Source organism: Bos grunniens, chromosome 10, assembly GCF_055505025.1.
Source record: "Bos grunniens cultivar Pamir isolate PY7600 chromosome 10, Bosgru_T2T1.0, whole genome shotgun sequence".
NCBI lineage: Eukaryota > Metazoa > Chordata > Mammalia > Artiodactyla > Bovidae > Bos > Bos grunniens.
The window spans coordinates 15,226,227-15,238,577 of record NC_141174.1 but is presented as its reverse complement, the minus strand read 5'-3'; the positions used below and the strand labels follow the sequence as shown (position 1 = coordinate 15,238,577).

General features: G+C 47.4%; 1 protein-coding gene across 2 annotated transcripts in view; it reads right to left on the bottom strand.

Moving 5' to 3' along the window:
• Window positions 1–2,178: 2,178 nt before the first annotated feature.
• The window catches only part of ANGEL1 (angel homolog 1), a 71,957-nt gene continuing 61,784 nt past the window's right edge, over window positions 2,179–12,351 (bottom strand). For both annotated transcript variants that reach the window (XM_086319496.1, XM_086319497.1), the window contains 3 exons: window positions 5,535–5,604; window positions 4,848–5,011; window positions 2,179–4,144 (listed from right to left, as the gene is read on the bottom strand). In XM_086319496.1, the coding sequence (XP_086175622.1) occupies window positions 3,984–4,144; window positions 4,848–5,011; window positions 5,535–5,604 (395 nt within the window). In that variant the 3' untranslated portion in view covers window positions 2,179–3,983. The remainder of the gene's footprint in view (window positions 4,145–4,847; window positions 5,012–5,534; window positions 5,605–12,351) is intronic.

Here is a 12,351-nt window from a genome sequence, read left to right as displayed (position 1 = left end):
GAGGGGCCCGCTGAGGCCTGGCAGGTGGTGGAGACGGGCCACCTCAGCTGGCCTGAGGGGACCGCACCCTGAGCAGCCCACATGGGGATGTGCGGTCCTTCCAGTCCCCAGCCAGAAAGGACTTGGTTGTGGGAAAGACAAGACCTGGAAGGATGTTAAGTGTGGAGCCTCCACGCTAGCTGTGTGAGGACTCCGGCCTTATGGGCATGGTAACTGACGAGGGTGGGGCAGAAGGCAATTTTCCAGTTGAGGTACCTTAAGGTCATAGCCTCCTAACCCGGGAAAGCTCACCCTACCAGGCCGGTTTGTTGGGGAGAGAAATGATGGGAGAGGTGCAGGGGGAAGAGTGTGGAAGTGTAGGGCCTCGGGGCAGCTCTCTCCCTAAACATAGGGAGCAGTCGGGGGGAGGGAACTAGAGGAGGTAGGCCCCTGCCTGCTCCCCGCCAGGGGGAGGTAAGCCACGCTTTGCCTTAAGTAACCAATCAAGAAACAACCCCACCCCACCCCCCCCACCCCCCGGTGAGTAGCTACACACGGGGAAGGAGAGAAAAAAAACAGGGCTTAAGACAAGCCAGCAGTGGACTGGTTGGTTGCTTCCCTTCTCCAAGACCCAGCCCCGTGTCTGCCTTACAAGACAACCTGGCCCTCCTACTCCCAGAAGACGCTGTGTTCTGAGGAGCTGGGTGGCAAGAAATCAAGCAAAGGAGAGTCTCAGTTTCCCTCTTTGCGATCTCTGCTTCCTCAGATGTAAAGGTAAGACATGCGCACCTGAACTGATCGTGGAAAGGGAAGCGCCCTGACAGCCCTGAATCAACGCCCCGTGCAGATGCTGTGTAAATGCAGGTCACCGCGGGGAAGCCCTTCAGGCCAGGAAAGGAGTCCTGGGGACAGCCTCAGAGCTTAGGGGCTATAAAAGAATTCCGAGCCGAGAACTGTCCAGACTGCCTAGGGGAAACTGCTGCTGCTAAGTCACTTCAGTCGTGTCCGACTCTGTGCAACCCCATAGATGGCAGCCCACCAGGCTCCCCCGTCCCTGGGATTCTCCAGGCAAGAACACTGGAGTGGGTTGCCATTTCCTTCTCCAATGCGTGAAAGTGAAGTCGCTCAGTCGTGACCAACTCTTAGCGACCCCATGGACTGCAGCCCACCAGGCTCCTCCGTCCATGGGATTTTCCAGGCACGAGTACTGGAGTGGGGTGCCATGGGCATCCTTAACTCCCAACTGTTACCAATAATTGCCAATTACTGTAATTACCAATAATACTCTGGGATTCCTAGCATCCTTTCAAACAATGTAACTTCAGATCTGAAAATTCCTGATGAGTGGAAAACAATACTACTTTAATTTCCATTTCACCAAGATATCTGAAACACAGGGAGGGGTTAACTTACCCACAACCACTGAGCAACCAGGCCAAGACAACAGGCGGTGATCCTAATCCCTGGCTAAATTCTCTTTCTGCTGAATCGTAACCCAGGTGTTTCCACTGGTGCCCGGGGAGCTTTAAGTAACACAGATTCTCAGGTACTGATTTAAAGGTGTGGAGCCTGGGCTTCAGTTCAGGTGAGGCGTTAAACCCCACCTGGCCTCAGGGCTTCTCCCCACAGGCACAAGGGCTTCGTGAGGAGGCCGGGGGAAGACAGAACTCCCAGCGGACTGAGGCCTGGTAAAGGAGGGACAGCTTTCCAGCAACAGATGGCCCGCAGCTCAGGCCTGGCTCCAGAATAGGGAAGAGATGATGATCAGAAATAGAAACGCGGCGAGAGGCATCGGCCATGCGCATCACGCCTCATGCAGCTGCCACAGCTTTGACCAGGGAAAACGCTTCTCTCGTCCTGCTTTTTGCCACAGACCCTCCTCTGCTCGGACTAGGGGGAGAGACAAGGGCAGCAGATAGAATACGAATGAAAGCAGCTGAATGGACCACTCTCCTCGAGCTGGGAGAGGATAGAGAGCTGCACCCTTTGAAGGTCGGGGCAGGAGGCTGCACGCAGGCCCTGTTCCTCAGAGCAGTGGGCATCCACTCAGTTACCTAGGGGAGATGACAACCCTTTTCTGTGGTCTAGATGTAGGGTTAGAGGCCCCATCCCAGGTCAATCTCTTGCTCTCTGCCCGGCTCATTCTCCAGGCCTTCCCTTCCCCCATGCTCTTGGGGATCCTAATAAAATAATCAACAGTTGGGGGGAAAAAGGTAAACCTTTATTTGGAAAAGAGAATTCAAATGACCATTTAAACCCCCCTTTCATTTCCAAAACAGAAACAAGTAAGAAAACAAGGAAAAGATTATCTATTAAGCTCCTGCCCTCTGCCATCTTTAGCCATTTTTAAACTACACTGCCTGGCAGAAGAGAAGAGCTGATGGGCCCTAGTTCTAGGAACCAAGGAGACCACCTCAGGAGATGTCCAGGAAGAGACAAACAGAATGGATGGTGGGGTGTGGACAGATGGGCCTGGGGCTCAGACAGGCACATGCCCAGTACCCAGGAAACAATGTTTAAAAATACACACGCAGAGATAAATCCCCCAGAACCAAGGCATGGAAAGCTTATAACCCTGAATGCAGCAGCAGAATCCAAGCTGGGTCTTTGGCTCTCAAAAAAAAAAAAAAAAAGAGAAAACGTGAACCTCAGCTAACTGTCCCTAACTTTAGCCTCTCTCAGCTATATCCTCCAGTCCCGCTCTGGGGGCCACATCTGCAGGGCCAGCAGCAGCTACTCTGAGTGACGGGAGGTGTGAGGAGGAGCCGGCCAGGAACACCCCACGCCATGCCCAGCAATGAAAGGCTATAAGGCCTGCAGTGACTCGTGTGGGCGAGGGAGCCCCCTGAATGGGCCAGAGAGGGGGAAAGCAGGGACAACCAGCAGCGGAGGCTGGGCCAGCTGGAGCAAACCCTCAAGCACTGCCATGTCCGCGTCTCGGGCCACTTGTGCCCAAGGCCGCCTTTCTACTGAGAAGGTTTGGCCTGGGCTCAATCTCGGGCTTTTCTATGGGCAAAAAAAGGGAAGGGAATGTGGTCGGCAGCAAACAGTAAAAAGCAGTGGGAGGAGAGGAACAGAGAGCTGCAGCTGAGGTGTGTGAGGCAAGAGGGCAAGTCCCTGAGGTCTCGAGTCCGCTGCCTGCTCTCCTGCCCCAGGACTCCCACCCTCACCCCGGTCCTCCAGGGAGACCAGAGTTTTCTGACAGTTCTTTCTACTCAGCCTTGAAGCGCTCTGAACCTTGAACCACTCTCTCTGCCCACTGACCCTCCACCCGCCGCCACAGGGCAGCCTGGGGAAAGGGCCCAGCCCTGGGGAAAGCACGCAGGCTGGTGAGGCGCTCTGGGCAGGAGGCTCAGAGGCTGCAAAGCCCGGAAGTGCACCCAAGTCTGCGGGGCCCACTTGTTCCAGAGCCCCAATGGAGAGGACCCCCTGGCTGGCCAGATGAATGCCTAATGAAACATAAGATAAAGGGAGAGCAGAGCCCGTGACCCACGGCCCCAGCGTGGCAAGCAGGCTGGTCAGAGACAGGCGTGACCACACAGAAGAGCGCGTCTCAACATGTGCGTGTCTGTGCATGTCTGCAGGAGGGTTGGGCCCTCGGGTCTCAGGCAGGGAGAAGGTCGGGTCAGAAGGCACCACCAAGAAATGGCCTAAAAACAAATAACCAAGGAGATCAGTAGCTCCCGCAACCCTGGTAATCAAAAATCAGTGGGCAGCGCTGGATACATGGAGGGAAGGGGGGACCCCCCGCTTGTGCCTCTCCCGAGGCCACCCCCTCATGTGGCACAGGGTTAGGAAGAGGCTGGGGCGGGGCAGGGACCACAGGCAGAGAATGTGGACAGGCCTGGAGAAAATCTAACCGTGGGGGAGAAGGGAATGAGGAGGGGGTGGGGAGGGGACGTTAAGTTTCTTGGATCTAAGTTTCCAGAAGCGTGGGATATTTCCACAGTCTCATCCGATGAGCTCTTCTGGAAGAGAAGAAGCGCTCTTCCCCTGGGAGCCCATCATGGGGCCGCGATTTCCATCCCGAAGCTAGCCAGTAGGCAGAGGTGGTCTGAAGAGCAGAAGGGGTTGGGTAAGCCGTTGGCAGCCCAGAGGATCTCTTCAGAGAGGAGCGAGAGCCGGCCCAGGAGCTTGAGGGTTCCATCCTGATACAGCCTGCGATCTGGAGCACAGAGCGGAGGCCGGTGGGCGATGCAGCCACCACCACATGTCCCGGGGCGGGAGGGGGCCTGTGGGAGCTTCACCTTCAAGACGCTGCATCTTCTCAGCCACCCACCCTCCCTCTCACCTCCTGCAGCCTCTTGGACGCTCCATAATATGTCAGTGAATGGAGTGAGTGGGTTCGGGGGCTGTACCAAACTAGAGAATGCACCTCCAAGCCCAGAATTACAAGATCTTCCGATTTTCCGAGAGAAGTCAGAGAGTTTCTGTGTAAAATCTGATTTTTAAACATAAAACCCAAACACTGTAAAAGACATGCTTTAAAGAAAATAGGCGTGGGGCTGGCAGACTGCCACACTGTGACTACAGTGAGGGGCGAGAGGACAAGAAACTGGCTGGGTTTCTAACCTCACCAGACCCTCACTAGCCAGCTGCACTGAACAAATCCAATCACCTCCGAGTGCTCTATTTTCATCTTGAGAAAGGAGGGATGGCTTGTTCTGCTACAAAGATAAAAAGAGAAGCCGGGCAAAGGGCCTAAGGGAAGTACGATGAGGATGACCAGCGTCAGGCAGGTCTGAGATCTGCTCCTTTGCCAGGCAGGTCGCAGCAGCCCAAGTCATGTGATCAGATGCCTGACCTACCATCAGCTCCCAGAGACTCTTGGGGGTGGCGTCTGGGAATCCAGGATCCACCAGGCTTACCAGTTCTGTTCCCATTCTCGCAGGACTCAGCTGAGAAGAAGATGTAATCCACTGTCGTTCCCAGACCCAGGGGCATTGTGGTGACCTCTGGGCGGCCGTGCTGGGGCAGGAAATGAGTATACACCGAGGTCAGGTGTAGGCAGTGCTGGATGGTGCCTGCAGTCCTACGGGGTGGAGGGGGCGATAACCAGTCAGCAAACGCTACTGAACTTCTCCCAGGGTCACTTCTCTGTGGATTTTATAAAGCTTTTTAATGGATGACCCCAAATAACTCAACCTCAGCAAGTTCCTTCCCATGCTAACCAGAGATGGAGAGTCTTCGCTAAATCAGCCTAGAAACAGACACATTTATATTCAGCCCTGTTGATGTTCCTTATCCCCCACCCTCCTCTTGCTACCTGGTGAAGTGTATACCTCATGTACCCTTGTCTGTGGGTCAGCAGGCTCTTCTGTGAGGCCTTACGCCCTAAGGAAACGTGCACGGGGTTTTCATCTGTAAGAACCTGGGTGGATCGCCTCTGGCCTCTGCACACCTGTATGTTCCTCCATAACCTTATCACATATTAGGGGGAAGAGAAAACTCAGCAAAGTGTTCCCCCAAATCAGGCCCAGGAAAGCCAAAAGGAGCATCTCTAATACACCTCAATGGAGCTGCGATGCAAGCAGAGGGAACTGGAAGAAAATTACCTGGGGACATCCGGCTCAGACTCAGATGTATCTTCCTCAATGACAGACTCAGCCCAGCCAGCAGGTCGCTCTGTAGAAGACCGGAGAGAGGAGTTTTATCACTCAAAGACAGGGAAGGAGGGTCAGAACTTTGCACCCTGAAACGGCAGTCAGATCCTTGACTGGATTGTTCCAGAAGGGAAAAGGGAAAGAAAAAACATGAAAGGAGGAAGAAAACAATGGACCGGAGTCAGGAACCTCGGGGAGCAGACAGACAGGGGCCTCTGACGCAGACATCTCTTCCCTGGTTCAGCAGCTTTTTAAAAAATTTACACTTTAAGTTTTAGAATAGGTAATAACAGTTACATGGTTACAAAAACCAAAATGTAGAGAAAAACCTCAGTGAAAAGTCTCCGTCCTACTCTGGGGCCCTTGCCACTCAATTCCTCTCCCGAGGGGCAACCAACATTACCAAATCCCTGGTGTATTCCTCTAGAATCTTTTATCCCACACAATCCATTGTGTATTTACACATATCTACATATGTATGCACATACATATGTATGTATACCCTTACACACATATATGCATCCGTACTTACACATACCTATATATATACACACACACACTCAAAGAAAAAAAGACACACGTTACCATTATCAGGAGAGAAAGAGCGAATATTATTACAGGTCCTACTGGGCATGCTACAGTTCCTGGGGTCATAAAGAATCAGACATGACTTAGCAACGAAACAACAACTACTGACATTAGTAAGTGTTATGGACTGAATATTTGTGTCTCTTCAAAATATGTTTAAGTGCTAACCCTCAATGGGACAGCATTTAGGAAGTGGGGCCTTCAGGAGGTAATCTGGCATTGAGGGTGAAGCCTTCATGAATAGGATTGATGCCTTTTTAAAAGGGATCCCAGAGAGCTGTCTCACCCTCTCTCTGCTGTGTGCAGATGCAACAAGTTGGCAGTTAGCAAACAGAGCAGAGTCCTCACCAGAACCAGACCACGCTGGCACCTGGGCCCTGAACTTCCAGACTCCTGAACAGTGAAAAATAAAGTTCTGTTGTTCATAACCCACTCATCTATGGTATTTTGTTTAACAATCCAAACTAAGAAAATAGAATAACAAGGATCAACAAAATTGACAAACACTTAAGACAGACCGACGAAGAAAAAAAGAGAAGACTCAAATTACTAAAACCAGGATTAAAAGAGAGGACCAGCACTACCGATCTTACAGAAATTTAAAAATTATAAGGATACAGTTAAAAACGGTATACCAACAATCTAGATGACTTAGGTAAAATGGAAAAATTCCTAAAAAGACAAAAACTACATAAACTCATTCAAGAAAAAGAAGAAAATCTGAATTAGCAATTGTTATATATTATGACCAAGTATTTTTATCCTAGAAATGTAACGGTTTAACAACTGAAAATCAATTAATAGAATATTGAAGAACAAAAACCATGATCATCTGAATAGACAGAAAAAACCTTTGACATAATTCAACACTCCTTTATGAAATAAAAAACCCAAACTAAAAGCAAAACAAAACTCACAACACTAAAAAAAACTAGGAATGGGGCTTCCCGGCTGGCTAAGTAGTAAAGAGTCTGCCTGCCAATGCAGGAGACATGGGTTCAATCCGTGGTCCGGGAGGGTCCCGCATGCCAAGGAGCAACTAAGCCCACGTGTCACAACTATTGATAGTTTGATATATGGCCAAGTCTCAGGAATTTCCTGTGGATATTTTAAAAACTTGTCTTTGCTCTGCCTTTGAAGTTCAGAGTTTAATATGTATCAACGAGATTTACCATACAACATGTTACTTCAGTTCAGTCGCTCAGTCATGTCTGACTCTCTGCAACCCCACGGACTGCAGCATGCCAGCCTTCCCTGTCTATCGCCGACTCCCGGAGTTTACCCAAACTCATGTCCATCAAGTCGGTGATGACATCCAACCATCTCATCTTCTGTTGTCCCCTTTCCCTCCCACCTTCAATCTTTCCCAGCATCAGGGTCTTCTTCAATGAGTCAGTTCTTCGCATCAGGTGGCCAAAGTATTGGAGCTTCAGCTTCAGCATTGGTCCTTCCAGTGAACACTCAGGACTGATCTCCTTTAGGATGGACTGGTTGGATCTCCTTGCAGTCTGAGGGACTCTCAAGAGTCTTCTCCAACACCACAGCTCAAAAGCATCAATTCTTCAGTGCTCAGCTTTCTTGATAGTCCAACTCTCATATCCATCCATGACTACTGGAAAAATCATAGCTTTGACTAGATGGACCTTTGTCAGCAAAGTAATGTCTCTGCTTTTTAATATGCTATCTAGGTTGGTCACAGCTTTTCTTCCAAGGAGCAAGTGTCTTTTACTTTCATGGCTGCAGTCACCATCTGCAGTGATTTTAGAGCCCAAGAAAATAAAATCTCTCACTGTTTCCATTGTTTCCCCATCTGTCTTCCATGAAGTGATGGGACCAGATGCCATGATCTTAGTTTTATGAATGTTGAATTTTAAGCCAGCATTTTCTCTCTCCTCTTTCACTTTCATCAAGAGGCTCTTTAGTTCTTCTTCACTTTCTGCCATAAGGCAAGAGTCATATGTATATCTGAGGTTATTGATATTTCTCCCAGCAATCTTGATTCCAGCTTGTGCTTCTTCCAGCTCAGCATTTCACATGATGTACTCTGCATAGAAGTTAAATAAGCAGGGTGACATATACAGCCTTGACGTACTCCCTTCCGGATTTAGAACCAGTCTGTTGTTCCATGTCCAGTTCTAACTGTTGCTTCTTGACCTGCATTCAGATTTCTCAGGAGGCAGGTCAGGTGGTCTGGTAGTCCTATCTCTTGAAGAATTTTCTACAGTTTGCTGTGATCCACACAGTCAAAGGCTTTGGCGTAGTCTATAAAGCAGATGTTTTTTGAGAACTCTTGCTTTTTCAATTATTTAATGGATGTTGGCAATTTGATCTCTGGTTCCTCTGCCTTTTTCTAAATCCAGCTTGAACATCTGGAAGTTCACGGTTCATGTATTGCTGAAGCCTGGCTTGGAGAATTTTGAGCATTACACTAATAACGTGTGAGATGAGTGCAACTGTGTGGTAGTTTGAGCATTCTTTGGCATTGCCTTTCCTTGGGATTGGAATGAAACCTGTGCCAAGAGCGATGCTTCCTAAGGCCCACTTGACTTCGCATTCCAGGATGTCTGGTTCCAGGTGAGTGATCACACCATCAGTTTATCTGGGTCATGAAGATTTTTTTTGTATAGTTCTTCTGTGTATTCTTGCCACCTGTTCTTAATATCTTCTGCTTCTGCACTCATTTCACATGCTAGCAAGGTAATGCTCAAAATCCTCCAAGTTAGGCTTCAACAGTACGTGAAGCGAGAACTTCCAGATGTACAAGTTTGATTTAGAAAAAGCAGAGGAACCAGACATCAAATTGCCAACATTCGTTGGATCATAGAAAAAGCTACAGAATCCCAGAAAAACATCTACTCCTGTTTCACTGATTACATGAAAACCTTTGACTGTGTGGATAACAACAAACTGGAAAATTCTTAAAGAGATGGGAATGCCAGACCACCTTACTTGCCTCCTGAGAAACCTGTATGTGGGTGAAAAAGCAACAGTTAGAACCAGACATGGAACAATGGACTGGTTCAAAATTGGGAAAGGAGTACAACAAGGCTGTATACTGTCACCCTGCTTATTTAACTTCTATGCAGAGTACATCATGTGAAATGCCAGGCTGGATGAATCACAAGCTGGAATCAAGACTGCCAGGAGAAATATCAACAGCCTTAGATATGCAGATGATACCACTCTAATGGCAGAAAGTAAAGAGCAACTAAAAAGCCTCTTGATGAGGGTAAAGGAGGAGAGCGAAAAACTGATTTAAAACTCAACATTCAAAAAACTAAAATCATGGCATCTGTTTCATAACAAATAGAAGAGGAAAAAATGGAAGCGGTGACAGATTTTATTTTCTTAGGCTCCAAAATCACTGTGGACATTAAGTGCAGTAATGAAATTTAAAAGACACTTGCTCTTTGGAAGGAAAGCTATGACAAACCTAGACACTGTATTAAAAAGCAGAGACATCACTTTACCGACAAAGGTCCCTATAGTCAAGGCTATGGTTTTTCCAGTAGCCATGTATGGATGTGAAGTTGGACCATAAAGAAGGCTGAGCACTGAAGAATTTATGCTTTTGAATTGTGGTGCTAGAAAAGACTCTTGAGAGTCCTTTGGACTGCAAGGAGACCAAACCAGTCAATCCTAAAGGAAATCAACCATGAATATTCATTGGAAGGACAGATGCTGAATCTGAAGCTCCAACATTTTGGCCATCTGATGCAAAGAGTAGACTCACTGGAAAAGAGCCTAATGCTGGAAAAGAGCCTAATGCTGGAAAAGACTTAGGGCAGGAGGAGAAGAGGCCAACAGAGGATGAGATGGTTAGATAACATCACTCACTCAATGGACATGAGTTTGAGCAAACTCTGGGAGATAACAAAGGACAGGAAAGCCTGGCATCCTGCAGTCCATGGGGTTGCAGAGTTGGATACAACTTAGCGACTAAACAACCACCATATCCAATTAAGTGAAAGTTGCTCAGTTGTGTCCAGGCCAGAATACTGGAGTGGTAGCCTTTCCCTTCTCCAGGGAATCATCTCAATCCAGGGATCGAACCCAGGTCTCCCACAATGCAGGAGGATTCTTTACCAGCTCAGCCACAAGGGAAGCCCATATCCAATTAAAAGGAATTCCAAAAAGAGGAAGCAGAAAGTAGAAAATTATTGAAAAAATATTACCAGCAAACCATCATGAAATTTCAGAAATCAAGGGATTAGAGAGAATGACCAGTCTCAGGGAGGCAAAATATGTGACATACAAAGAAAGGATCAAGAATCAAAATAGAAGCAGACTTCTCCCAGAGTTTGCTCAAACTCATGTCCATTGAGTGAGCGATGTTATCTAACCATCTCATCCTCTGTTGGAGCCTGCAAGACAATGGACTAAATTACTTTCCAAACTAGACCTTTACCCTTACCAAAACCTCATACAAGTGTGAGAACAAAAAACAGAAAAAAAAAAAAATCAAGTGTTTTTGTTTTTGTTAGCACATGAAAAGAAAAACCAAAGAGAAAGAAAACGGATTCCCTCAGCAGCAAGTTCTCCTCCTGCAGCTCTGTGTATGAACAGCACCTCTCTGGCAGTTACAAGGGACCCACGCCTCTGCCTGCCCCACCAGGCCTCATGAGCACACTGGCCCCAGCTGCCCCCATCTGAGCTAAGACAGCTTCCTGAACCATTCAGCACTGGTAGCAGCAGAGAAAGTAAGGTCTGCAAATACTTGGGAAAAGGATAGTAAGTTGTGCAGAAATAGGCCAGTGCGAAAACTGTACTTTGAATTTTCCAGGTTCAAAACCTGATCAGGTCGCCTTTGCTCTGTGGCCATCTGGCCAGTTTGTAAATAGTAGTTGCTGCTGCTAAGTCACTTCAGTCGTGTCTGACTCTGTGCGACCCCACAGACGGCAGCCCACCAGGCTCCCCCGTCCCTGGGATTTTCCAGGCAAGAACATTGAGTGGGTTGCCATTTCCTTCTCTAATGCATCAAAGTGAAAGGTGAAAGTGAAGTCGTTCAGTCATGTCCGACTCTTAGCGACCCTATGGACTGCAGCCTCCCAGCCTCCTCTGTTCATGGGGTTTTCCAGACAAGAGTACTAGAGTAGGCTGCCACTGCCTTCTCCTGTAAATAGTAGTTAGTCCACTGTCTTACAAAAGTCATCTATTGGCAACTGTTTTTTTTTCCTAGAATGCACTTAACTAGGCTCACGGTTTATTCTTTCATGTTAAAAGACCCAAAGCTCTGTAAATAAATGGAAATATGCAAGTGCTCACAAAAAAGAAAACACAGTAACCCCTTTCGGTGTCTTTAAGAACCATACTGGAAAGAAGAAACCACTAATAGTTAAAAATATTTATAACAGGGGGACTTAAAATTTAGATTCCCATCTTATGAAGTATTCCCTCAAAAAGAGAATGAGGGAGCGTGAGAATCACAGTGTTTCTTTTTTTTCATTTGTGTGATGTAAAACACACTAGCACATCCAATGTCAACTTGTGGGAAAGTCAGACCATCACTACCTACCACTGAGCTCCTCTTGCAACTCAGATGCTTCCCATTAAAGTCAGTATCACAGTCAAGTTGGCAAGTTTTACTGTGCACAGTTGGGCTGGATGACTGTGGCAGCAGATTGGAAATATTATTTGATAGCACATCTAAACAAATCCTCCAGAAAAAAAGATGACTCACTATGATGTCCTCGTACTGAACTCGTCTTTCTACCCATGGTCTAAAACTGATGGTAGCTTTTTAGACTTGGGGTCTTCAAAAAAGATTCATCAGGAGCCTGTTCAGCCCTGGATGGGGCTACTGAACAAACAGAAAGGCATGTTCACAGTTTGTGGAGGATGGGTGTGTTTAATCTCAATTTTGAAAATACTGCTATTATTGGGCACTGTTAGTGAACTGGATATTTTCCCCCTACATAATGATTCTACTTACAAAGTGATTGTCAGTATGTATTTAAAGTTCTTATTTTGTTATTAAATCAAAATGCTTATTTTATGTTTCAAGTACAGTACTGATTTTTTAAAAACAATCTATTCTTAACATGGAATTACCTATGTGGGATCCTACTACTGTTTAACTTGAGGATTCTGAATTCTTAAAACACTCATCCACAGCTTCCCTGCCTAAGTCCAACTGATACAAGCACTTACCCCAGTTCCTGGCACATGCCAGTCGCTCTGT